Genomic DNA, 27,700 nt, shown 5'->3' on the forward strand with positions numbered 1-27,700 from the left:
CTTACAACTTGGCTTTCTTCAGTAAGTTGCCGCCACAAATTATATGTTGCATGATACTAACAGTAGATGCTACAATGCACACTAGGAGCAGACCAACTGTGGGGGACAATGAGAGCACTTTGTGTGGCAGCTTTTACATAGCGCAACACTCCATGCTGCATTTAATGTTTAATAAATACAGATCCCTGTCACATCTCATGCCTAATAACAACATACCCCCATAAGAAAACAGAACTAAATTAGTGAGATAAAATTTTTGTGTAATAGTCGTAACAAGTTACCTGATGCAGGGGAGTTACATTGAAGCCATCGCAGCACATGCAAACAGCCCCCCCCCCCCCCCCCCCATCTCACAACTTTCTATGGTACTTGGCACATACCATATTCAAGAATAGTTTCCCCCCCCCCCCCCCCCCCCCAGTAAAAGGATGGTCCTGTAGCTGCTAGTACTCTTGCAGTATTTTTAACATATAAATTTTTTTCAATTTTAAGTGCTTAGCAGCTGTTACCTTATTTTAATCTCATGGTTTATCACATATTCCAGTACACTGACGTTTTGTGTCATATTTATCACTATTTGTGCATGTAAATGTAGCTTATTCAACGTGATACTATACATATCTATTTTCTTCTTCACAAGGTTGACTTCATTGTTGCTGACTAAGCACTATAGTTTCTGCCCTAGGTATGTGTCTTGACTAGGGCGCATAAAGATTACAACACTGTGTGTTACTCTTCTAGCGTCATGCAGAATGAACCTTCTTTCGGCTTATTTATGTCAAACTTACAAATTGCTTACCTGGTGTAACTTGTTATTTATCATGTCTATTGCTGTGTTTCTTTATAGTATGTACATGCACATTCCTTTGTTCTATGCTTTGACACACTGTACTTCATTGTATACTTTACACACGTTTGATCTTTCAATAAACTGCAGCATTTTTGCAAATAAGCACATGCAAGAAAGGTATGTCCAGGGCACCTGAGCATTAAGCTTACCGGTTGCATCTCCCGAGGAAGTCTCCCTGTATGTTATGTCAACCACGTTAGGAGAACTGACGCTGATGCCAGCAGCCACTGTGTCGGGGTCTCCAGTGCAGGAGCAAAACACCCTGCAAGCACACATTACAGCCACTTGTTACATCATCAGAGACTGCTTGTCGCACAATATAGCACAAGCTTTTATTAGAACTACTAGCCGGAGCAGAGAAAAAATTTATCAGCAGCACCAAAAACATGTCACAAAGACAATCACTGTCACCGTAGCAGTCTACGAAGTCCAGGAGCCACTCCTCAAACCAGTGGACTCACACGCTTTGCACAGCGCAACTGCGCCCCCGCAGGGACGACTTCACCAATAGACTGAGCAAACCAAGAGAGAGAAAATATGTTTCTGGAAATATACTTATGGCGGAACCACCTCGGAGCTCGCCAACTTTGTGTTACTGCACACATCCAAGCGGAGAAATAGAAAAACATACGGGTACATCAGTGACATGGCAAGACAGAAAGACAAACATACCGGTACGTCAGTGACACTGAAATAGTTACATCGCCAAAAATTGGCTGCACGTTAGATTAAGGAACGCTTTAGAATTGGGTAAATACAGTTTTTTAAGGCCTATTTTGCCTGAGTGCCCTAAGAACATTGGCCATGCTCTGAGTGTGGTAATCGCAGTCCACGAAGACTATGTAATCATTGACATAGCGGAACATTCATGTCGTCAAAACATCTACATGCCATTTTGGGGCACAGTTTACGTTAGTCAGGAAAGTACAACTGAAAACAGAACAACTCTGAAGCCTGTGCAGACACTGGAAAATTGAACAAATAGGTCACCTTACCAAGACCAAGGCCACACTGAAACATTAGCACTTTTACCACTTGTTCTATGAGATCGTTTCCCAGCAGTGACATTCCTCCACGTAGTTCTTGAGGTTGCCTCAAGAGACGCGAAAGCCAGCGCTGCCAAAACTGCATCCCGTCGGCTATACTATGGCATCACCGATGCATCTGAGTATGGGATGTTTGCTTGTCCACCTGCTTTTGGTAGGTTTGATGAGAGTGAAAAGAGTTTTGTGCTCAACTTTTGCTCATTGCAGTTGAGTATTGCGCATGGTTGTTTTCTGGCTAGTAGGGCATTCTCCCGGACACAGTTAGTGGTGTGGAAAGTTCAGGTTGTCTCTTTTCCATGAGTCAACAACACATAAGTCTAGTTCACAAGCGTGCATTCTTCGGCACTGTACTAGCGCTGTGATGCTTCACTACGTCTCTGTGTTTTTCATGTTGTAAGTTGCATGCCGAAGAATGTTTTTCACATTACTCATGCTACAGAATCTGCAGAACCCATCTCATGACGACAATCAGCGGCAATATGTTTGGCAATGAATCAATATAGTGACAACGTATTGCCATCATCAAAACAAGTTATGTATGAGGCGTGTACTGCAGTGCGGCTCCTCTTTCATGCTTTCCTAAGAACACTTGGCAAGCCATCTAGCATCACTGCTACAAAGCCTTCGTGTGGCCTTCGAAATGCATGGCAAGCCGGTGCATGTGAACACTGATAAACGCATCATGCGGCAATCAGGCTCCTCTCTCAAGCTTTGATGATGATAATTTATTGGCACCCCCCTTTGAAACGGGGCAGTGACAAATGATGGATGAAAGCAAGGGAGCTTTGGAGCAGCTCTGGGAGCAGCAAATTTGACACTTTGTAGCAGGTTTGGAGCAGAAATTGCCCATAATGGGGCAGCTTGGTAAAACCCAATAACTATATTCAGTGCCCTGCGATTTGGTGGGGTGGGCCTGGACCCCACCTAGGTTTCGGCCAAAGGTTGTTGGCTCTTAGTGGCTTCCTCGGCTCACTGGACGGCCCAGAGTTGGTGCTGCAGGTCCGAGCTGAGCAACGCAGACTCCCAGCACGCGTGGAGGCTGTCGCTGTTTGAGGCGTCATCACCGTTATCCTGTATTACAGCCGTACATTCCCGTAGGATATGTTCCAGGGTGGCTCTAGAGTCGCAATGTCTGCACTTGCACGTCGTGTATAAACCTGGGTGTATTAGGTGCATAATAGCTGGACTCAGATAGGATCTGGTCTGTAACTGCTGCCATTCGACAGACTGATTTTTGCTTAATTTTGGGTGCGGCGGCGGGAACGCACACCTCTGCAATCTATGCTGTTGTGTAATTTCGTGAAATCTGGTCATTCGATCTTTCCACTCCCACTCATCGGTAGTCGGTGAGGCAGGGCTAACCGAGGCTCGGTTCGTAAGCCCTCGAGCCACACAGTGCGCCGCCTCATGGCTACCGTCTGGTAGTGTATGAGCGGGTGTCCAGATAAGATGGACACTTTGTCGTCGTTATTAGCTAATTTTAGCAGTCGCAGTGCCTCTGGGGAGATTCGACCGTTGGCGAAGTTTCAAATGGCCATCTGGGAATCACTGATGATTATGCCCGCTTGTGTTTGTACTATGGCTAAGGCGATAGCTATTTCCTCTGCAGTTTCTGCATGTAGTGTGTTGACTGTAGTGCTCGTCATGCATTTTCCCTTGTAATTTATCACCACTGATGTGTAGGCGCGCTTGTCTCTGTATCTAGCTGCGTCTACAAATGTTGTGTCCTTGCTGTTACCGAATTTCTTCTGTATATTACGTGCTAAACATGAGTGAAATAAAGGTAGATCAAGAAAAGGTGTTCTTTATTTCACTTTGCAGAACACTATTAAGTTGCGGCAAATCAGTTCTGTGGAAGCCTGCAAGGTGGAGGAAAGTTCATGAAATGGAAAAATTGTCATACGCCTGACAGAGGTAACCCATATGGGTTTCTCAAACTATAATCAATGAAGTTACATACCGGAAATGCCCAACTAAATGTAGCCAAGAAAGAAATAACCAAGGGCCTTACGCAAACACTACCCATTGTATGTTGATAGGCATCTGTTAATGCTAGTGTGAGGCTTGGTCTAAAGGCAAGGAGGCTCGCAATGTAGGAAAATGGTTTAATGAGGGTTAAGGTTACATAATGTAAAACACCAACTAAACATGGCGCCAGCGGCTATGGCTTGAATGATCTGCCCATCATGAGGAGAATGCAAAATAAAACTAGACTCCAGGAAACATAAGCAGAAAAATTAGCTGATGTTGGCACAGCTACTTGCTGTGCAGGTCATGTTGCACCATCTGTAGCAGCCCACACCAACGGGACCATGCACATCACTCACACTAGCCAATAGGTTTTTTTTTTTTTTTTTTCGTTATGCACGAGCAACTAATACTTTATCTTAATTAGCTAACTTTTTTAAAATTTATTTATTGGATAAAGTGTCAATGCAAGATTGTGGAGGACATTGAGAAATTACTTATAACAGTGTTTAAAGCAACCTAGGCCTTCTGTGGTCCTTGTTTCCGGCAAAAGGGGAAAGAAAAAAAAAAGAGAAAGCCAGCGGACTTTTTAAAATATCCACGTGACAATACTTCACCGCATCAGCATTATCAGCGATGTCAGACATTAACATCTTTATCTAGTACGTTGTATACATTACGCACAGGCAAACCAAGGGTATGGTCTTGTGACGGTTCACTTTCCAAACTGTTACAAGATTGCACTACTTCACGTTTGATAACGAGAGAAGATGTGCACCAAAAGCGTCTGACGCATCAAGAAATCAAGAAAACTGCGTGGCCATTTGTTCCCAGTGCCCGTATATGACGACGTTTGCGATGAAATTGATGCAATCTATGGTATGCGGAAACATTGTCATGGGCACAGCATTTATTTTAAATTTTATGGACTTCCTTTTTTACTAGAAAAAAGTTTCACATGAATCCTAGATTGCTTTATAAATGGTGTTATCGGCAGTTTGTCAACATCCTCCACAACTTTTACCATTGACATCTCATTGGTCAAGGGAGTTATAAAGTTAGCTAATAAAACATGCTGGTGCACAATGAACAAGAATTACTCACAGTGACCACCATGAACAACCACCATGAATCAATGCACATTTAATGCCGTCAAATAATGCCCTCTGTTGATTTTAAGGTCTGGTCGACATTCAGATCAGCTTCCCACTGCTCAGCTGAATGTCGACAAGGCTAGGCACACAGCATCCTGGACTAGGGACGCCGCCCATCTTGGGTGATTCCACCATCGGCTCATTTTTATAAAGTTTATTCCTTCTCTTTGTTAACATTCAGTTGGGATAGCAGAATACTAAAGAATAAATGTGAAGTTACTTCCCAGGTTATTACCTGTTTGCCTGTAGTCCACCATTCCTTGCCGAGAAAAAAAAAAACTGATACTTATTTTCTATAAAGAAAAAGAGAAAGAATTCTTCACTAGCATTCTGATCAGTGCCTTCGACCAATATTTCATTCATTCATTCATTCATTTTTATTTCCTTAAAGACCCCCTGCAGGGGGTTTTACATAAGGGGTGGGTTTAATGTGAAAAAGTAAAACATTTTTTTTTCATGATGACAGGTGGGATGTAACTTTTTCTAGGAAGGTTGATGGACAGGTGATGGCTACAATTTCATGGGGAAGGTCGTTCCAGTCGCTTGCTGTTCGGAGGAAGAATGACTGGGAAAATGTAGTCGTACGGGCACGTTGGCGTGAGACTTTCAGCGGATGACCAATTCGGCGAGACGTGCGTGATGGCGGTGCGCAGATGTATGGCTGCTGTCTGAGCTGGGAATAATAAAATTTGTGAAATAGGCACAGGCTAGAAATACGACGACGCAGGGAAAGACTGCATAATTGGGAATGTAGCTTGAGAGATGAAACACTGATATAGGGTGAGTATGTGCGGTGAATGAAACGGGCGGCTCTGTTTTGCACAGCTTCTAATGAGTCGATGAGGTAAGCTTGCTGTGGATTCCAGATGGCGGATGCATACTCAAGTTTTGGCCTGATTAATGATTTATAAGCAAGTAGCTTTACATTTTGAGGGGCGTCGTGAAGATGACGTTTAAGAAAGCCTAGTTTTTTATTCGCAGATGATATTAGCTTTGTTACGTGCTCGCGCCATGATAAGTCATTGCTGATAGTGATACTGAGGTAAGTATAGGACGAAACGAGTTGGACAGGGGAATCGGAAATCTTGTATGTAAATAAATGCGGGTTGTGACGACGATGAAAAGACATGAGTTTGCACTTATTGGGATTAAGCGTCATCAACCAGTGATTGCACCATGATTGAATGCGGTTAAGATTGTTAAGAAGGGATTCTTGATCAGCGGTATTAGTAATTGGGGCATAAATAACGCAATCGTCGGCGAACAGACGGACATGACATGATAAATTTTGTGGTAGATCATTAATATAAATTAAGAATAGGAGGGGGCCAAGGACAGTTCCCTGAGGAACGCCCGATGTTACTGGTAGACGGTTAGAGGAGTAGTTGTTAATAGTAACGGACTGTGAACGATGTGTGAGGAATTCTTTTAACCATGCAATAATTTCTCGATGCAAGTTTAGTGTGGAAAGTTTTAAGAGTAGACGTTGATGAGGTACCTTATCGAATGCTTTGGTGAAGTCTAAAAAGATGGCGTCAGTTTGTAAGTTAGCATCAAGGTTGGAATGAACGTCGTGAAGAAAGATGGCAAGCTGTGTCTCACATGATAAGCCTTTTCTAAATCCATGTTGGGATGGAGTGAAAAAATTTATAGAGTCTAGATGCTGCATTATCTGGGAGTAGATGATGTGTTCCATTAGTTTACAAGGGATGCTAGTTAGGGAAAAGGGGCGATAGTTGAGTGGAGAGTCTCTGTTACCTGATTTGAAAACAGGAACGACCTTCCCCATCTTCCAGTCTTCTGGGATGATACCTGTGGCGAGTGACTGAGAAAACAATAAGCATAAAAACTTGGATGAAATGTCCTTAGTGTTTTTGAGAAACTTAGTGTTAATTTCGTCCGTTCCGGCTGACGATGAAATTTTCAATTTGTCGATTGCGCACGAGATGCCATTTGGATGAAAAATTATGGCTGGCATTGCTAGTTCAGTAATGGAGGGTAGTGAAAGGAATGTATCTTCAGGTTCTTTCGTGAATACTGATGAAAAGGTAGTATTAAATATATTGGCACACTGAGCATCACTAACAGAGTCGCCGTTATCATTAGTAAGGGTGATGTTGTGCGATTGCTGGGGATTTATTACGTTCCAAAATTTTCTCGGGTTAGTTGTTATCATTTTAGGTAAGTCGTTATGAAGAAAGAAACGTTTCGCGCTTTTCACTGCTGCCAAGTACGCATCTTCAGCGCTGTAGTATTTTTCCCATGCAGAAGAGCTGGGTCTAAGTTTAGCTGCACGGTACAGCCGCTGTTTTTTATTTTTTAGCCTTTTGAGCGTTTTATTGAACCAAGGATTTTGGGAATCAGAGTTGATAGTGCACTTTGGAATGTATCTGCTCGTTAGATCGCTAATTTTGCGCTTGAAGATTGACCAGTTTTCGTCGACTGTATGCTGATGGAAGTGAAGTTCAAAAGTGGGTAAGAGGGAGTTTAATTCATTATTTATTGCTACGTAGTCGGCCTTATCGTAAAGCTTTATTGTTTTTTTGGACACTTTCCTTTGAACGGGAGTAATGTTAAATGAGGCGTGAATAACTTTATGGTCACTGATTTCCCTTAGGTAAGTAATAGAAGCTAAGGTCTCAGGATGACTAGTTAGAATGAGATCAAGAGTGTTTTGTGAAGTCTCGGTGATGCGAGTTGGCTCAGTTATTAGCTGTGAAAGATTAAAATTGAGACATACGTCGACAAATTCTCGAGGCTCTTGAGAAACGGTTACGTGAGGTTGGTGCCAGTTTATAGAAGGGTAGTTAAAGTCGCCGAAAAGAATAATTCGTGCACTAGGATACCTAGTTGTTAATTGTAGCAAAACACTGTTAAACTCACGGGGGAAGTCAGGGCTATTATGTGGCGGTCGATAGCAGACACCAATTAGTGTTGTTATTGGCGCAGTGCGGCAAATGAGCCACATAATTTCAAGGTGAGATGTGATGTTGACAAGCGAGAATGGTAGTTCTCGATTAACGGTGACTAAAACACCGCCCCCTCGAGAACCTTCGCGGTCGTTGCGAAAGAGGCAAAAATTTGGCAAATCATGCAGAACTTCAGAATCACTGATGTTTTCGTTGAGCCACGTTTCTGTTAGTACAAGTATGTTGCTTCCGGACGACTATACAAGGTTAGATACAAGGTCTCGTTTGGGAAGGAAGCTGCGTATATTGGTGAAAATGACGGAAAGGCAAAGGGTGGTTCGGGAGTTGGTTCTAGGATGACAAGCTGATAGAGGGCATTGTGGGGACCGGCGCCGAAAAGTTATCTGCTATGCGAATTCCTTCACTGTGTTAGTCGTTTCGTCGAAGAAGTAGCGCTTGGGCCCGATATGAAGCGTCTTATAGCGGAGCAAGAATTTATTAGTTGTTTCTTTTGCAAATGCAACCAAGTGCTTTTGAATATTTTGGATGCGGCGGGTATAATCTTCGCCTACACTGAATTTCGTTCCTTTAAATTTGGGCCCATTAGATAGAATGGTTTTTTTTGCCTTGGATGATATGAATTTGACAATGATAGGGCGCAGATGGTTTGGGGTATGACGGCCGAGCCGGTGGGCACGCTCTATATCTTTGGGATCCAGGGCTATTTCTAGGTGTTTTAAGCAATGACCAGTGATAATTTTTTCAGACTTGGCATATGTTTCACGGGGGGATGAGTCAGGTAGACCGTAGAAAATTAGATTGTTCCTGCGGGAGCAGTTTTCGGAATCGTCAAGACGAAGCTGCAAGTCTTGAACCAAAAGAGTTGTCTGGCTAACTGTTGACTTAATGGTTTCAACGTCTGATGTAACTGTAGACAGATTCTGGAAACGTTCTTCGAGTTCAGTGAGGCGGGTATTGAAATCGGATATCGCTCTGTCGATTGAAAGCACACGTCCTTTTATATCTTGCAGGTCAGAGATTAGTGTTGCCTGGCCATCAGACAGCTTTTTCAATTCAGCCAGAACGACATCCAATTTGTCTGGTCCAGGGTTAGTTTCAACATGAACTCGGTTATTCAGGCCTTATTCACGACTTCGCTGCAGGCACCATCAAGTCACTATAAAAACTGTGACATTGTCACTGTAAATGGTAGTTTAATGAAATTTTCAGACTCGATCTGCACAATTGATGTTGTTAACATTGTTGTTGAGAACACAATTTCTTGTCACTTGTGTATTCTCCGACCTTTTACGACTGCCATTTGGTCACTGAGATTGGCTAAAACCGAAGCTTTACATGCTCAGCTTGTGTTTTGTGGCTGCAAAAGTTCGATTTTGTGTGGTGTTGTCGTGCAGGAAACAGAGCACCCGGAGTCCAAATTTCAGTGGTGATTACGGTTGCCGTTTGATGTTTCTGGTCAAGTAAGGAAAGCAAGCAGGTTTCTTGGAGGCATGCCGCACTATTATCGAAGCAACTGGACGTGTTACATGCACAGGTGTTCGCCATTAATCGGCGCAGATTTACCAATAGAGCATACAAACGAGCCCTAAAATGTATAACGAAACTACTGAGCTACATGCTCAACAGACTGTACGACTTATCCATTAAGCAGAGAGCGCAGCTTTCTTCCCCAACTGTCCCACAAATTGAGCGCCAGTGCAAATCATCTTTAGCTGGTCTGCATAGCATGCAAACAGGTCAGAAATATATAAAACATTCGTAATGCACTGTATAGCACAAAACAATTCTGATTTTCTTGCGGCCAAGTTACAATGCTCCACAAAACACATCTACACTCCAAAGACCGCAATGATGAAACGGATTGCTTAGGCTTGGATTCCAGGGCTAAACACTAGTCAGAACATGGCTGTGTGGTTGCCATACAACACACACATCCCACAAAATCTAATGACTTCATTCGATATTACTGTTAATGCACAGGTTGGCGCAGCTCGATAGTTTGGCACAAATGGCGCAGTTGGCACAGCACCTCCATCCCTGTAAATAGACACCTAGCCTGCTTGAGTTAATCAGGTATGCTATACATGCTTTTCATTTAGCGTATTTGTCTACAGCTCTTAATTTTTTTCTTTATCTTCCTCAAAACTTCCCTATCTACTTTGTACTGCTACCTATGCCTGTAACAGATTCGGTCATATCAATCTCTTCTCCGCTTTTTTCCTCTAATACTCTAAATGTCTCTTGCTAGTCTTGACTGCTGACCGGTTGATGCTTCCATCCATTTTAAATCCAGGTGCTTTTGGAAGGTGTATGTTACTTACAGCTCTAACTGGGTGAATCCCTTTGGATTCAATTAGAATTTGCCGAGTGGTCTCAGGGCTTCTGCTGAAGCATACAAATACCTCGCCTTGTTGGGCATATTTGCTCCGGTATGTTTTTTGCCTTTAGGCAACCAACTCGAGCCTCAAATAGCAAGGTACTGCCCTATGTGTTAGCGTACAAATTGCCCCTTCTAATTTCTCTCTCCTAATTCCTGTAAATTCGCATGGTCTTTTTTTATTCCATTCTTTGCATCCAATTCACTGTCTCCGTTTCTCTCACTTTCTTTTTTGATGAATCCTGGTTGCCTATTTACACTTTCAATTACCCTATACTTGATTGCCATCTTTCGTGACCTTTTCCTCCATTCTGTGTGACTCTTCAGGTACAGACACTTGTGCACTTTCACCGCCCATTTATTTTGATCCATGTTCCTGAGTCTTCCTTCAAAACTAATTTTGCTCTGCGCTTCTCTGACTTCAAAAAAGGCCCAACCCATGTTGCCCTGCACTGCCCCATTTGTGCTTTTACCATGGGCTCCCAAAGCCAACTGGCCTACCTATAGTTGGTCAACATCCAACACCGACAAGATGTCCAATTTCAAGCAAAGAATGGTATTCGAGTATGTTAGCGTTGGCACCATTACTCCTTTCCAGATTTCATGCAACACCTCATATTTCTCGTGGCCCCAAAATGCTGTATGTTTCATAATTGCTGCATGGTGCTTCCCCTTTATTGTCAATTTATCTTGGTGGATGCTTTAGTAAGCCTCTCTTTCATTTATGTATACCCGATTCCCGATATCCCTATGCTAAAGGCCTAGATTTGTCGCTGCGTTGCTATACATGCTTGCCAGTGTCTGTAAATCTTTTGCACTGTCTGCTAGTAGCACTAAGCCGTTTGCATACTTCAGTTTGTGGACCTTCTGTTGCACCACTTGCCTATTACACATGTCGAATAAATCAAACCATAATTCACTGCTTTCCAGTCGTCCTTCTATGCCCTTAACATAAAGCGTGAAAAACAATGAAGACAGAAGACATCCTTGCTTCAGTTTTTGGCCAATTTCCTCCACTTCATTACATTTTCGGCCCTCCCATACAAATTGTGCTCAGTTGTCTTTATATATATCTCACTCAGCAGCTCCACGAAATCATGCCCTATGCCTTCTTGCTTGAGAATGCCCCATAACAATTCCCTGCTGATGTTATCGCAGCCTCCCTTAATATGTAAAAATGCTAGTGAGCATTATTGAGATTCAACTGTAGTTTCTTTTACACATTGTAACAAGAACTTATGCGCTAAGGAATAGAAAAGTTCTTGTACATAACCATTGAAACCAGTACATCTTCCAGGATTAGAATTGGTTAAGAAACTAACGACCTAGTCGAGTTATTGACAAAGAAAGGTCACAGTTTTGCCCGAAAGGCCAAGCATTGATAGCAGAAAGCCATACGATGTAAAGATAGTACATTTGTCAGCCGTATCAACTTGTAAACATTCACTTGCTAACTAAATTAACAAGCATTGTGTCAGCACACACAGCAAGCACGAACGCACCACACTTAAGGACTGTGGAGATTCACAGTCAAAACGCTGGCATGAGAGAACGTGGTGGCAGCAGCGAGCAAAGTGACGAGAACACACAGCACGCACAAAGCTACGAGCCAGTGACGCACCTAGACTCTGCCCCCAACACAGATCGCTTTCCAAATACAGCCACGTGGCTGCGTGCAGCCGCAACATGCGCAGCTGCAGCCAAAGTAGGAAGCCACCCCCGCCCCAACCCTCCACCGGTGCCTTGCAATGTTGGGTGCCTCATGCGTGACGGAAGACGGCACACTTCCTCCCTGCTTTTCTCCCTTTCGTGCAGGCGAGACTCAGCTACGATCGTCAGCTTCGCTCTCATTCTTTCACTCGCACATACAGCATAGGGCATGCGGTGACAGTGTTATTGCCCTTAGATTTTATACGGAAAATCATGGCTACAGCGATGGCAGAAATGCGTCTGGAGTGTCTATATAATCGCTATCACAATAATATTGGTCTGAGTTGTGGGGCCTCACACATGCTCTTGGGACAAAGGAACGACAACAAAGTAGTGCAAACAATCACAAGGGCATTTATTGCACCTTTTATACACTAATCTAGCCAGCCAAATCATTACCAATATTACATGCTGATGGGCACCGATGAATCGATGAAGTTCAGCTCACTGTGACAGGATGGCGAGCTAATATGTCCGCTCCCATGCTGGATACCAACACCTAATCATTCGTGTGTACAGTCATACGAATGGTGTCGCGTACGAACAATTGAGTTCATCCATTCCAGTGTGCTGTTCCTAAGCCTTTCGCAGGATGGTCCCATGAATGGTGGGCAAGCACAAGAAACGTCCATGTTGCACACCAACCCCAAGGCAAAGAGGAAGAACCTACTCCCTTATGCACTCGAGTAACCCTGCTGTTAGGCAGGGCTAGCAGGGCAACACTTGTGCCATCTCTCGCACTATTCTGCAACTACCAACCGGCAGCGGCACTTAGCTACAAGGAGAAGCTGGAATACAGGAGAAGCAATAGCCAGGTGGGGAAAACAACTTCAGGGGATGCGTGCGAGTCAAGCATCCCCAGATCCCCCAACCTTAACACTTTGAGGGTTAATGACGTAAATATATGGCGCCGCGAACAAACTCCAAAATGGTCAATGCCGTATATTTACGGCACCGTCTGTACGTTTAAAAAGCACGCCAATTTCCTAACTTTTTCTTTTCTGTCATGTGCTGCCATTATGTGGGAACACAGGAAATTTTTTTCGCACGGCTCCCTCACTCGGTTTTCGTTGCGTGGTTTGTTTTAGTGCTAGTTCGCTCCCACGTGTCTATGTACTACCACTCGCGCATTGGAGCACGCGCGGGCTGGCGGCGGCTTGGGTTTTGTTTTCGCGGGCGGTTTCGGCTTCTTGCACCTGCAAAACTGATGGCTATCTCGTTACTAATCACTCAAAGGTCGACCGCCTCTTTCTCGCTCGTTTAGCGCTCACAGGGGTGTGCATAGGAAGGATGGCGCCGTGCATGCGTTTCCGTTGTGTCTTTTTTTTTTTTTTTTTGAGACTCGCAAAAACTAACTGGCTGTGGTTGCCGATAAGATGAAGATTAGCGGAAGTTTGTCACACGTATTGCTTTTTTGACGGGCGCACAACCATACAGTTTTCTTGAGTGCGCGCACCTATGCAGTTCTAAGAGCAGGAACATTTGAGTCATGCGAAATATTCTCGTGAGCACATTTTCAAGGCCTTGAACTATGACAATACATAAAATTTTCAATTCTTATGGGTTGATTTCCTTTTTTATTGTTGTTATTCATGAATGAAGAGTACATATATATCAACGCAAAATATTTTTTTCTCGCTTTACGGTCACCCTAGAAAAATTATGGTAAATTTTTTTCGAAATAACTCCCTAAGAAGAATTGGAATCTGCAATTAAAAGAAACGACCCTGGGCAGTTGCATCTGGAGAAAAAAAAATCGACCCTCAAAGGGTTAAATCACTACACACTCTGTCGAAACATGTCGCACCGTCTAACACCAATGCGTGATTCGAGAAAGAGAGAAGGTAAATGAAGCAGTGGCCGTGCCGACAAAATGTCCACACGCTTTCCATAACATGGGCACAGACAATGTCTCTGGTGTATGCTGGTCTGGGTTGGTTGGTACATCATTAGAATGGGAACAAACGGCTCTTGGACGGGATAAAGTGAGGACAAAAGATAAGGTGCCTTGTCTGTCATCCTCACTTCTTTCTATACAAGCACTATTTGTTCCTGTCCTAACTCTGGGGTACACCACTGGCATCAGTTAGTCACAGCAGCAGTTCTGCAGACTCGACAGCACAACTCCAGGCCAGGAACTGTATTCTCTAATGATTAAATTTCTGAAGAATTCACTTTGGCGGTGGCTCAAATTCGGGCGGTCCGCTGACATAATAAGAACGAGAGGAAGGACAGAGGCCAATCGGCACACAGGGTTTTTTCTGGAAGTGAATGTCATAAACCAAGCGAAAATTTAGCAAATTCAGAATGCTCCTTGATAAATAACAAATAAATTGTTGATGTCATTGATGAGGTTTACGTTTTTCATTATGAAACGTGTGTGTGACATAGCGGCGGCAGCGAGTGATATAGTACGTTTTGTTTACTGTAGTTGACCTATTTATGCCGCTAAGTGGTACGTCGTACGCAACATGGCTCTACGCTAACAGTGCAAAAACTCCACTTCAGTTGTCTGAGTATGTGTAAGCATGCCGCCTAACTTGAGTTGGCCCACCCACAGATTTCAAGTTTGCCCACGTCCAAATTTCAAGCTGGCCCTTGCCCAAATTTTAGGTTGGCCAACCTCTAAAATTAAGTTGGCCCATGTTCAAATTCAAGATAGCCTATGTGCAAATTTCAAGCTCGCCCACCCCAAATTTCAAGTTGGCCCACCCCAAAATTTCAGTTGGTTCACTCTACTAAATACCAACACAGGCACCACAGGTATCACCATTGCCACCATTTTACTCTGAACGCAGATCTTGCCCATGCACACGGCACCCACAGGCTCTGCACACGGCACACTGAGCATTAAGGTTACACCAAAGCACCTCGTGCAGCTTCGCTTTGCAACAGACAATGGATTTGGTTTCCCCATGATTGACATGTGCATTATGTCATCATAATATGCATGCGAGCCTCGAGGTGATGGTGTCATGCAGGATACAACCAATCGCTGCTTGCAAAGCAAATTCTTCGAAAACCAAAGCGTCACAGAATACGACTCCAGGATTCGGATTTCGGAAATGGTGACGTAGTGGTCGGCACAAGCAAGTGTCGCTCGAGCTGACGCGCTCTGCTGGTGAGAGCTGCAGTAGCCGTTGGTTACTGCCCACTCCTTTACTAGCCCCGGAGGGTTACGGGCCAGACACAGGCAGCTGCTGAAGTCGCTGTGCCGAACTGGCCACAGGCATCTCCATTGCTTGGGGTGGCTCGATCGTAGGTTACAGCAAACCAGGGATGACTCTGCTCATGCTGCATACTCAATGCACTCAACAAATACTGACATAGTGCAAGAGAGAGCCATTCTGCACGCACATCGCTCACGTGGTACAATGTTCAATTCGCCTAGCAAAAGGTCAGGCGGCTACTAGTCAGCTGCTCAGTTCACGTGAACAAGGCTCACTTTCTTGAGCTGAACAAGTAATTTCAATTTATGCCAGGCTAACTAGAATGAGGGAAGCAAAGTGCGACACTTCAGTGCCTCAGTCCACCAGGTACATTGCGTCCCTCCACATGTGACAGGCTGCATAATAAAGCCTTAGGCCTAATGAGTTGCTACTTTGATGACAGCTGGCATCCAAAAGCAACACCGAAAATAGGTTCAAAACAGGAAGTTGTGAGGAGATGTCAGCTGTGAAGTGGTCCTACCCCGCTTGGTGCACACAGATTCCAAGTTGACGATGACCACTGTCCCAAACAGTGTTGCAGTGCCTAGTGCCAGACAGCAATACCAGTCAGCCCATAACAACACCCATGGCCCGCAGCCACCTGGCTCCCAGCCGCGACTCCATCAGAGTCAAAGAGATAAATGAAGCTATTTACATAACAAACTCAGACCACCCACGAGGCTTCCATACCCACTCACTTCAGGCTCGTTACTGCTCTGCGAGCTATAAGCTTCACTCTCCATGGATGCAGATCATGTAATTCTTGTATTGACGAATGTTCTTCAAAAACATTTGCGAGAAGACTTTGAATGTTGAAAAGTTGAAATACACGACAGCAACTGTCGTGTCGCTCAAGAAAGCATGCCGCAGACACTAGAGATCAAAATTCACACTAGGCCTATGCTTCAGTAAAAACAAAGGTTGTCTTGAACCAAGCAACTATTGTCCAAAATCAAAACTATTGTCTTATGCCCCAAGAGCCCTACGTTGAACACCAGATGTGGGGTCTCACACATGTTCTTTGGACAAAGGAACGACAACACAGTAGTGCAAATCTAGCCAGCCAAATCATGACCAATATTGCATGCCGATGGGCACTGACGAATCAATGAAGTTCAACTCACCGTGACAGGATAGCAAGCGAATATATATTCACTCCCATGCTCGGCACCAATGCCTAAACATTTGTGTGTACAGTCACGCGAGTGGTGTTAAGTTCAAACAGTCGAGTTCATTCATGCAGCTGTCCTTTTCCTAAACCTTTCACAGGACGGTCCCGTGGATGGTGGGCAAGCACAAGAAACATCCGTACCGCTCGCCGGCCTCAAGCTAAAGAGGAAGAGCCTACTCCTTTCTGCACCCGAGTAACCCTGCCATTAGGTAGCGTTAGCAGCTCAACACTTGCACAATCTCTCGCACTACCCTGCAACCACACCGACCACTGCCGGTGCAAGGTCATGTGGCGAAGCCAGATTACAGGAGATGCGAGCCACACGTGGAAAACAACTTCAGGGGATGTGTGAGAGTCGAGCATCCCCGCAGAGTTAATAAACTTAACCTGTACGCAACCTGAAACAGCAGGCTGCTATGAGCCTTGCACTGACACAATTGCCTGAAAGGGTATTTCAGGTTTGGGAGTCTTCACTGTGAACAAAAACCTGCAACTCGAGGTTTTTGGAAGTCTTCACCAAGGAATGTAAGCATTCAAGCTCGAGGTCCAACAACTTTTCTACAGTTCACTGCAAACTCGCATTGCAGCTGAAATCAATCCTAGACAACTGGTCACAACATTGAGCCTAAAAGCCTACAATTGCACCTGGGAAGAACTGATTGGCCATTTGATACGAAGGAGCACCAGTCATGTTTCTTTCTTAGGTTGTCGCAGCTAATAGAGATAAAGGGTAAATGAGACAACCACCCAAACGTAGCTAAGTGCTAGAAAGGTGCTACATAGCTAAATGCTACCTTTATTAATTACTCCTCTCCACCGTGTGGGTTTCCACAGAACTATTATGTCAAAGCTAATAGGGATGCTCAAGCATAACAGCTTGGATAAAAACTTGACTGTGCTGGTGCAGCTATTGGTCACCTCACAAATGCATCCTACAAACAAGATGTGGCTAACACTATGGCCCTATTTGAGCACAGAAGTGGTGGTCAGCAACTCTGTCTGGGCATTCCAAGACACGTGCAGCAAGCCACCAACAGACAGCAAGACAGTATTACCGGGTGTGAACAAGTGTAGAATCACTGCGGGTGTCTTCCAGCAGCAGGCTCTGCAAGGAGCACTTCACTTCAAGTGATCGGTCACTGAACAGGTTCAGGGTGGCAGTGACCTCTTCCAGCTCCAGCTTTGAGAGTGCATGTAGGGGATCCCGCACAGGTGACGACAGCTGAGGAGAAACGCACATGTGAGGTATGAGCCATCTTAGGCCACTGCGGAGTAGACTCACAATGCTGTATGCAGCACCTGGTGACTGAATACAAGATCTAACAAAGTAGGGACAATGACAGCATGCCTTCAGTAATGCAAACCAACCTGTTGCAGCAGCTTTTGAGGTATGTTATTATGAAGTGGAAAAAAACTTAGCACTCAAGCTATAACAAGTCAAGTGTACTTTCCTTTTTTAAAAGAAATAGAAACTGTATGTAGATACAGTAGAGAAACAAAATATTAATCAACAGCAGTTTGGACAAGTAAAAGTAGTTTGATCAATAACTTTTGAGGCAGAGGCAACCATTAACATGCATTAAAAAATCATTCCTGATATTCTGAGGCACTATACACACTTACGTGGCAGGTGAATTACTAGCAGAGAAATTATAGCTAGTTTCCTTTTTCGAATATATCATCTAAACTGGCACGTCAATGTGACTCTACAGATTTAGAAGTATTTAGACTACATTCATATCAGGGTCATTCTAGGCGCAGAAAACATAGGCCTAAGTTAGTGGTTCCTTAAGAATGCAATGTACTACATCAATAAACAATGGCCAGACCCACGTAGAGGCTGCCAAATGTCATGGGGTCTCACTTTTGCATGCCTTTCCTGGCAGCTGAACCTAGGTGGCTCTTTAAAAGCAATCATTAAAGGATTGGGAGTGACAGGAACAGTACAGCAATGTGGCAAGCAGCTTCACCACATTAAGATACAGCAGCAAGATTTAATGCAGCACATGCACAAAAGTGACATACAATTAATTCGAAGTGCAGGAAACATGAAAACTAACATCACAGTCAAGTAAAATAAAATGTAGGTGTATCCCATACTTATGCGAGAGCCCGTATGAATGTTTCCTTGATGTTTGCTGAAATGCTAGTTCAAACAATGTTCAAATGTACGTTGATATGCATTATGCTAATCAGTCCATTGCAAGGTCAGCTGTTTTGTCTCTTCTTGAGAGCATTGTGTGAAGCGGAACGGCTAGCAGAGGGCACATTTCAGAATGAAACAGCGGTAGAACTTTATGAAGCCTAAAAACTTGGGCAACTTAGTCGCCAATTTGGGCAGCAGAAAATCCTTGATGGCGCGACACCTTAGCTGTTAGTGGCTTAATACCGGAGGCATCAACCAGGGTTGCAATTGTGCAGTTTGCTAGCTTTCTGAACATTCGGTTTGGCTCACACATCACAACGTAGGCCGTCCGCAAAATTTGTGAGAACAGCAGGAAGAGCACAGCCAATAGACAAGCGAGTGCAGCCACGGAAGTTAGTGTTGCCAATTCGGGCTTCAAGTGGAGACGATACAATAACAGCAGAGTGTTTCTAGAGCTTAAAAATATAAAGGTTTCATACTAAAAACTTTCTCTTACCCTCGCAAAATACAATCTGTGCAGAAGAAGTTATGCGTGAAAGTTGAAACAATTAATTGCCTCATTTATTTTCTTTGACAACTAGGTCATGAACGATGCATGCAGAATCATTTGTCGTCTGTTGCATGTCTATTACTGCTCTTATCAGTTCTGATCAGTTCAGTGTCAGTTCTTGCTCATGTGAAACCGACACATCACTGCCTGCACGAATGCTGCAATACCTTTCTCAGGGTGTCTACCAAGTTGACGTTTCCAAATTACCAGAGTTCTTCAAGTTTTCTCTGAGTGCCTTTGCAAAATTCCCTGAGTGACACAGAACTTTGTTTTGTGTCAAGATGGGCCGACACCATGTCGCCTGATGCTGTCACTCTCTAGTAAGCATGCTAAAAAATAAAAAAACTACTTAATTCAGTTTGAACAGTAAGGAGTAGTGCTTATTTAGTAAGGAGTAGTGTTTAGTAGTGTCATTCGGACCTGCGGTCACGGCAAGAAGTTAGGAAAATCGGACGGCAAAGGGCTTTGGAGTCCAAAATTTCAGACATTCTTATACATTGACTTTATGGGGTATGTGGTGGTGCCATGAAGCCGTCCGAATTATCGAGCATGTTCCAAAAATCAGGCGTCTGAAAAATTGGTCATTGACTGTACACTGGCAACTCCTCACACCAACGACATGGCATCAAAGACGATTTGTTACGATTCCTCTATGTTACTCAAGCCAGCTTTACCATGGCTTTCATTCCCTTTAAATAAAATTACCGCTAATTTTCCCTGATAGAATCACAAATTCCCAGAGTTTTCCCTGAGCATTTCCAGACTATTCAAAATCCCTGAGAATTCCCAGTTTTCCCAGTTGGTAGACATCCTGCTTTCAGACGAGTGCAGGGAATGACGTTAACTCATACTGCATGAACCCTGCACTGAGAAACGAATGGTGTTGTGCAGATGCCGTTGTGTTGGACTAGTGAAAGAAATAGCGAAGTGTGGTCTCTCATGAAATAGTTCAGGAAATGCAGGTGTATCGAATGGACCTCACATCTCGTTCACTCAGTGGAAACAGACATTGGCCAGAAGTAAAACAACTTCGAGCAGTGCCAGTTCAGAGATACCTGAGAGCACAAAGGACCTTCTTCTGTGTCTTGAGGCCACTGGCTCACTGGTTACCAAAATTGCCCACCAAGCGGATACAGAAGAGCGGTGGAATGCGTCTTCATATTGAAAAACGCATCCCACAACGCCAAGATAACAAGGGGAGCAGCCATTATGAGCAAATGCCAAGCGTGTGGTCTGCTATGAGCGAAACAGCCATTCATTCAGAGGGAACAGCAAAGTGAACAACTTTGCTGCCCATTCCTCCTTAGCTGAAGATGCATTCGATTTGAGAATGCTCGACAGGTTCATGACGTCTGTACATTTTGTCGTTGCACTCGCCGCAATGGCAGCCGCTGACGAGCGGGCAGCATTAGTGAATCACAAGAGGGCAACCAAACGTTTGAAAAAGTGAGGAGCTTGATGATTATGCCTCATATGTCCAAGGAACTCAAGTTGATACTATCTTGGATGACTTTTTGTTGAATATATCATGATCCCACGGCTTGAAAGGCAAGAGAACAGCATTCTGAGGAGCTTAATGTGTTCACTAGGAGAGGAGCTGGCAACAAGCAGGTCGTCCACGTAAGTAAATATAAAAAGGACCCTTCGAGTGACCAAGTCTATAAACCTTTGGAATAACTGGATGGCACTGCGAAGGCCAAAAGGCATCCAAATGAATTCGAGGAGGCGAAATGGGGTTGTTAAGGCGGTCTTCTGAAAGCTGTCTTCTACGACAGGTCATAGGCATAGACCAGGTCAATCTTCGAGAAGAGTGTCGCACCGTGAAGGGCTACCGTGAAATCTCGGATGTTTGGGAGAGGATACCTGTCGGGAACTGTGATTCTGTTTAGCGCGTGGTAGTTGCCACTAAGTCACCAGTTCCTCATCTTTTCGGGGACTATGTGCAGTGGGGAAAAGCTAGTTGCGACAAGAAGGTCGGGCGATGCCAATCTCGAGCATGTGCTCAAACTTTGCTTACGCGCTCTTGAGTTTTTCTGCTACTACACAATGTGGACAGAAGTGAACAGGTTGACGCTTGTTACGACATGATGGGAGATGTCATTTATACAGGTATTATTCAATCAGGTGATCATTTGAGGCTCCAAAATTCTCAGAGCAGCACGGAATGAACCGTCGGGAACAGTAGTCAGTCGCGCGATCAGGGACACATTGGCAGAAATAGAGATACATATGGCCTGTGACAGACATATCAGTGATGCTGTTGAGCAGCTGTCAATGCTTGACATCAACCAGCAGGCCATGATTTGTCAAGAAGTCAGCACTGATGATGGCACAGAAAACATCGTCAACAAGAAAAACACAGCAGAAAGCTTGGCATAAGCTCAGGCCCAGGGCGATATGTAAGCAGGAATTCACATGCCATTTACGGCCTGAAGGTAGGGTTCTGGCAGCCTTTTACAGTCGGAATGCTACGCCCAGAAAACACTGTCTTCAGCACCTGTGTTAACTAGGCACTGCTGACCAGTGGCATGGTTGCGGAAGTAGAGCAGGCGACTTGGGCCACACCACTAACCATCTCTAGAGGTCAGTCAGGCGGTTTTCCTGCCACAAGCAGGAGCGAAGACAGTGGCACTCAACCCTTCCAAAACGGCTATGGTACTAGTCCACACTGGGTGGAGACGGGAGCGCGCACAAGAAGCAAGTTCACAAACACTGGCGAGCCATCAACATGCTTAAGAAGGCAAAGAACACTGTAGTGGTAGGGGAGGTCGACGATGACTGGCTGCTCGCAGAAATGGGGTCTTAAGAAGAGGCGAGAGCCAAGGCTGACAATGTAGCAATTTTCATCAGACTGTTGGCCACAGTAACGAAGTCAGGCAGGCTCACGTTAACAGCAGCAGAAAGAATAATCTGCACGTTCCTTGGCACTGCTGCAGACACAATTTATGCAGAAGTGGGTTGCTGCTGGCAGCTGCACTTGGGCCCAGAAGCTTACCCAAGTGCTGAAAACGTTGTGAAGGCCGACAGTCTTTGAGATCTTCTATAGAGCACAGCTACTGTAGACAAGTGTATGATGAAGGAGTGGCGCACAGCAGCAGAGCAGCTTTGAGGTCATCATACGGCAAAGCAAAGAGTGGGGAGGATAAAATTTTGTTACCCTTGGCTATTGTGTCTGGGGACAGCGCAGAGACGACCAAAGTGTACTTGCACAGATGGGAGTGAATGCCAATGACGGAATAGTGTAATTCTGCCTGGAGGAAACAAATTGTCGGGCTCTGGTCCAAAAGCACTGGCGGTCTAACACTCGGTGCAGACTTCTGTGGAGTTGATGGTACCCTGGCCTTTGGCAGGTTATGGTAGCTGCTTGGTCGACGTGGTCCCAAAAAAATGCACAGGAAATGACAGGTTGCCATGCTGAGGGGCCTCGGAGGGAGCCAAGTACAGAGAAGCAACATCAGGCCCAAACGAAAACCAGATTTATGCTGACTATATCAGCAGGAGCCCGGAGCACTGGTGAACCTCTGCGCAAGTGCACTCTGCTCAAGCCAGTGTGATTCTGCTGCTATGACTATGGCAATGTCTTGACTATGGTGTAGCCGCTACAAATGAAGCAAAAGCCTTCAAAGAAGTAACTGTTGGGCTAGTTGGTCATTCATTAACTGCCAAGAAAAATTAGCACAACAAAAAGACAACGCATACAGGTAGGGAAGACAAAGACAAGTGCTTGTCTTTGTCTTGCCTTTCTGCGTGTAATGTCTCTTTGTTGTGCTAATTTTCGTCATCAATGTTTTATACTATATTTTATTGCTTTGTTCAGTTGGATGGCCCCAGGGGTTGCCTCACTACATATATATAAACACCCTTGCTGCAGCCAAGGGGTAAGTCGGGCGTGGTGTGGAGCTAGTGTGTGTGTTGTTCCTTCAGAGCCAGCAACGGTGCTCAGTGCCTCCCTTCGCAAACACTACAATGGCACAGACAACACGATATCCTCCCGGATCTTGGGTGAAGATGGCTGTAGATATCATTGGTCCATTTCATTCAGCCCCTCAAGACTGCCAGTATGTCACAGTAATGGTAGACTACTACTCTAAGTGGCCTGAGGTGATTTTAACACCATGTGTAACTGGTCAATCTGCAATCGGTTTCCTAGCCTCCGTGTTTTCTAGAGAGGGACTGCCTGAGGAAATCATAACCGGTAATGGCCCCCAGTTCACCTCTGTTGGATTCGAAACATACTCCACTACAGAGGGAATTAAGCACATCTGGTCCTCACTTGATTTCTCTCAGTCTGATGGACAGGTTGAGGGGTTTAACTGCATTTTCAAGTCATTCATTCAGTGCGCACTTCAAGAATGAAGTCCTCTAAAGAAGACAGTTTTAGACTATGTCACAACATACCGAACCATTCCTCATATTGACACTAAGCTGTCTCCATTTTACTTGTTACGTGGTAGAAAACCTCGAACGCGTTTGCATGTTGTAGGCTTCTCTGCACACAGTTTTCACAAGAACACATACCACGAGTACCAGCAACTGCGACAATGTGTTGAACACTATCAGCGTAAAACATAAGAGGACGCCAAGCGAAGACATCCTGCCTACCACAGTTCCTTTCAACCTGGCGACCAAGTCCGTGTGCGTCAGAAAGAACAAGGAAAAATGTCCTGCCAGTATTCATGCCCCAGGATCATTCATTCCAAGGTAGCCGTAACACTATCATCTGAACAACAGCACTACCTGGCATGCATCAAAGCTTTCCAAGAGCACACTGAAGGGCCCCACAAAACAGTCACTGCAATGGTATGATTATTCATACCCTATTCCGCTACACCAAACACACACAGCGCCATTCATGCCATTGCATTCAAGTCTGCCAGAATCTCGATCCACCCAAGATGTGCAGCCTCGGACACAAGTGGAATCACCCGAGTCCCGCCAACGGTCGTTGTCCCTCGCGTCACGACTTCAAGATGCACAGCCACAGCAACAAGTGGAGACACCCAAATCATGCCAATGGTCGTTGTCCACCACGCCACAACCTCAACCACCACAGCAATCGGCAAAGCCTCAACGAGAGCGCCGGCACCCACGGCACCTCGACAACTATGCATAGTTCAATACTATTTTTTCTTGAGGGGAGGAGAAATGTTGTATATTTTAGTACTTTGTTCTGTTGGATGGCCCCAGGGGGCACCCCACTACATGTGTACTGTTGCGGTGAGAAAAGACGCTTAACAATATATTTACAAGATGTATACAACAGGCAGAAGACAGGCATACGAGATGGAGCCTGTGCACACGACTATCGGCGATCGTCATCTTTGCGAGTCCTCTCAGCATCGTTCGCTCCTGCAGCGCCTCGTAGCATGACCCCCTGCGGCGAAGGCGCTGTCCCGGTGCTTGGTAGGTTTGAGTGATATGGCTTCAAGCGACGTGAATGATATCAGAGGAGGATTGCAGTGTGGAGGTATCGAGAGATTTTAAATCGTAGGTCAAGCCTGTCACTTGATGCAAGACATGGTATAGGCTCGAGTAGGATGAAATCAGCTTCTCACAAAGACGAACTCGGAGTGCTGGTTTCCAAAGGAGCATGATGTCACCAGGGTTAAAGTTGTCGTCGCGGTGACGAGCGTCATATATGCATGGTTGCTTTTTTTGGGAAGTGGTCAGACGCAGACATGCAATCTCACGTTCCTCGGTCGCTCTAGATAAGGCACCTCGGGCATATTCTGAGATTGTATCGAGAACGGCTGGGAGGATAGTGTCAAATGGTAGTACAGGATCTCGTCCTAACAAGAGAAAAAATGGAGAGAAACCAGCAGAATCATAGCAGGACATAATGTAGGCGAATGTGATGAATGGAAGAGCAGCATCCCGGTCACAGTGGTCGGTAGCGATGTACACAGCGAGCATTTCTGTGATAGTTCTATTGAGCCATTCTGTGAGGCCGTTGGTCTGAGGGTGATGTGTCGCTGTAAACTTGTGCTTTGTAGCGCAAGTGTGCAAGATGTCCTGAACAACCTGTGAGAGAAGGTAGTGGCCCTGGCCCTCGTAAGGAGTTGTCGGGAGTGCAGTGGTGAAGTATCACTGCGTGAAGAAGGAAGTCCGCAACGTCATCTGCACAACTGGTAGGAAGAGCCCGTGATGTTAGATAACATCGCGTATAACACCAATAACACCGCGTGATCACCGGGGGTACCGGGTGGTGTAGTCTGTAGCAACTGCTATCCACTTGTTCCCACTAAGCGACAGAAAAAAAGGGCCAAGGCGATCAAGACTAACTCGAAAGAATGGCGAAGATGGTATTTCAATGGGCTGAAGACAGCCAGCTGGTCTTTTGCGGTGATGACAAGATTTAAAGGAGGCGACGTAACAGCAAATGGAACGGTAAATACCGGGCCAGAAGAAACGACACTGAACACAGTCATACGTCTTTGAGACTCCCAGATACCCAGTGGTTGGAACCTTTAAGCCATTTTAAACCATGAAGGAGGGCGTCCATCATTCCATCAATTGATAGTATATAACCACAGTGGCATTTGAAAACTTTTAGAGCCTGCTCAGAAAAACCCATTGAAGTTGTTTTTGAGACAATCATTTACATTATTTTTCCGGGCTCTGAACAAAGCTAATGAAATATGACAAAAAGAAATTCACTGTGCTCCTGTGCATCTTGTGTGCAACGCTCCTGATAATGGTTTGAAAGAGCCAGCATGCCCACAAAAAAAAAAAAAAAAAAAAAGAAACGGAAGAATGAATGCGATCGGCCAAGGCATCCAGGCATGTCAGTACCTTTGCTGTGAAGACTGTTCTAAATAATAAGAGACAGGCTGTAGCTGAACACAGATGCCAACACTCTTGTCTGCTTTCTTTGAGACAGGCATGTGGACCTCGTTCTTTGAAAACACAACTAAGAGTGCTGCACTCTAGATGCACAAGTGCACAGCGATGCCATTTTTAAAATATTTTACAGGCTTTCATTGGACTGTGGGAAAAGGGCCCACGTAGAAGATATTGCCATGGAAACAAATTCGTCAAGGATTTCTGAGCATGCCCAATAACTGTGCATCTGAAAAATATTCCCCAAAACCAGGATTTAAAATGGTGCATAATTAAACATAACTAATTAGCTTAAAAAATATTGTTTGCATATCTTAAGGTGACTGTGAACAATATGCCAATAGGGCTTGCTCACCTGACATGTACTACAATATGTTTCAAGTATGGTTCAAATTACATGAAATACCTAGTATAGGTATTTTACAGGACGACACCAGTCATTTGGCTGTTGTGTTTTAACCCTTTGAGGGTCAATGACTTAAATATACGGCGCCGCAAACAAGTCCAAAAATGCTCAATGCCGTATATTTACGGTGCCGTTTGTACGTTTAAAAAGCACGCCAATTTCCGAACTTTTTTTTTTTCTATCATGTGCTGCCACAATGTGGGAGAATACAGGGAATTTTTCTCGCGCGCCTCCTTCTCTCGGTTTTCGTTGCATGCTTTGTTTTAGAGTAGTTTGCTCCCACGCGTCCATATACTACCGCTCGCGCATTGGCGCGGGCGCTGGCGGGCGGCGGTTCGGGTTTTGTTTTGCGGGCGGTTTTGGCTTCTTGCGCTTGCAAAACTGATGGCTGTTTCGTTACTAATCGCTCAAAGGGCGATCACCTCTTTCTCGCTTGTTTAGTGTTCATAGGGGTGTGCATAGGAAGGATGCCGCCTAGCATTCATTTCCCTTGCTTTTTTTTTTTTTTTTTCTGACACTTGCAACATTTAATTGCCTCAGGTTGGCGATAAGGTGAATATTAGTGGAAGTTTGTCACATGTTGTGCTTTTTTGACTGGCACACAACCACACAGTTTTCTTGAGTGCGCGCACCTACGCAGTCTGATTATGCTATGGATGTACATATTACTGTAAGTGCAGGAACATTTGAGTCTTGCGAAATATTCTCGTGTGCGCATTTTCAAGGCCTTGAATAGGTGTATATAAATGCATCAAATTTTCAATTCTTATAAGTTTATTTCCTTTTTTATTGTTGTTATTCATGAATGAAGAGTACATATATACCAATGCGAAATATTTTTTTCTAACTTTATGGTCACCCTAGAAAAATTGCGGTAAATTTTTTTTTTTTATATAAGTCCCTAAGAAAAACTTGAATCTACAATAAAAAAATCGACCCAGGGCGGTCGCATATGGCGAAAAAAATAGAGCCTCAAAGGGTTAAGCATGAAATGCTTTTAGCTCCTGTTGTCATCAACCATCAAGTGACCTTCAGCCAAAATCGAGAGCTGTTATCCGGGCACTCAAGATGAGAATGAGACGAGAATGGGGTGAGAATGAAACAAGAACACCCGAACATTGTTGCGTAATCAAAACGAGATCATCCAGGCAACCAGCCAAACTTAAGAAAATGCGGTCTCTGGACACCTTGCAGAGGACCACATTACATATGCTAGTTACTACACAAAGAAGTTAAAAAAAAAATATTGCTTCCGATTTCTTCCTAAAGTTTGTTCACAATATCACTCAAGCTCTAACTTCTTGTACGGTGAATTTTAATTTGTCATTTGCAATAGTGGCGTT

General features: G+C 44.5%; 1 protein-coding gene and 1 long non-coding RNA gene across 3 annotated transcripts in view; one reads left to right on the top strand and one right to left on the bottom strand.

The window, feature by feature from the left end:
• Positions 1–17,462, top strand: part of LOC129382201 (uncharacterized) — a 58,290-nt gene extending 40,828 nt beyond the window's left edge. The window contains exon 4 of the long non-coding RNA XR_008610289.2: positions 16,514–17,462. This is a non-coding gene — a long non-coding RNA (uncharacterized lncRNA). The remainder of the gene's footprint in view (positions 1–16,513) is intronic.
• LOC126521192 (intermembrane lipid transfer protein VPS13A-like) overlaps positions 1–27,700 on the bottom strand; it is an 820,642-nt gene that overhangs the window by 524,492 nt on the left and 268,450 nt on the right. For both annotated transcript variants that reach the window (XM_050169804.3, XM_055065737.2), the window contains 2 exons: positions 17,471–17,637; positions 1,000–1,112 (listed from right to left, as the gene is read on the bottom strand). In XM_050169804.3, coding sequence (XP_050025761.2) covers positions 1,000–1,112; positions 17,471–17,637 — 280 coding nt within the window. The remainder of the gene's footprint in view (positions 1–999; positions 1,113–17,470; positions 17,638–27,700) is intronic.

This window comes from Dermacentor andersoni, chromosome 6 (genome assembly GCF_023375885.2).
Source record: "Dermacentor andersoni chromosome 6, qqDerAnde1_hic_scaffold, whole genome shotgun sequence".
NCBI classification, from domain to species: Eukaryota; Metazoa; Arthropoda; class Arachnida; order Ixodida; family Ixodidae; genus Dermacentor; species Dermacentor andersoni.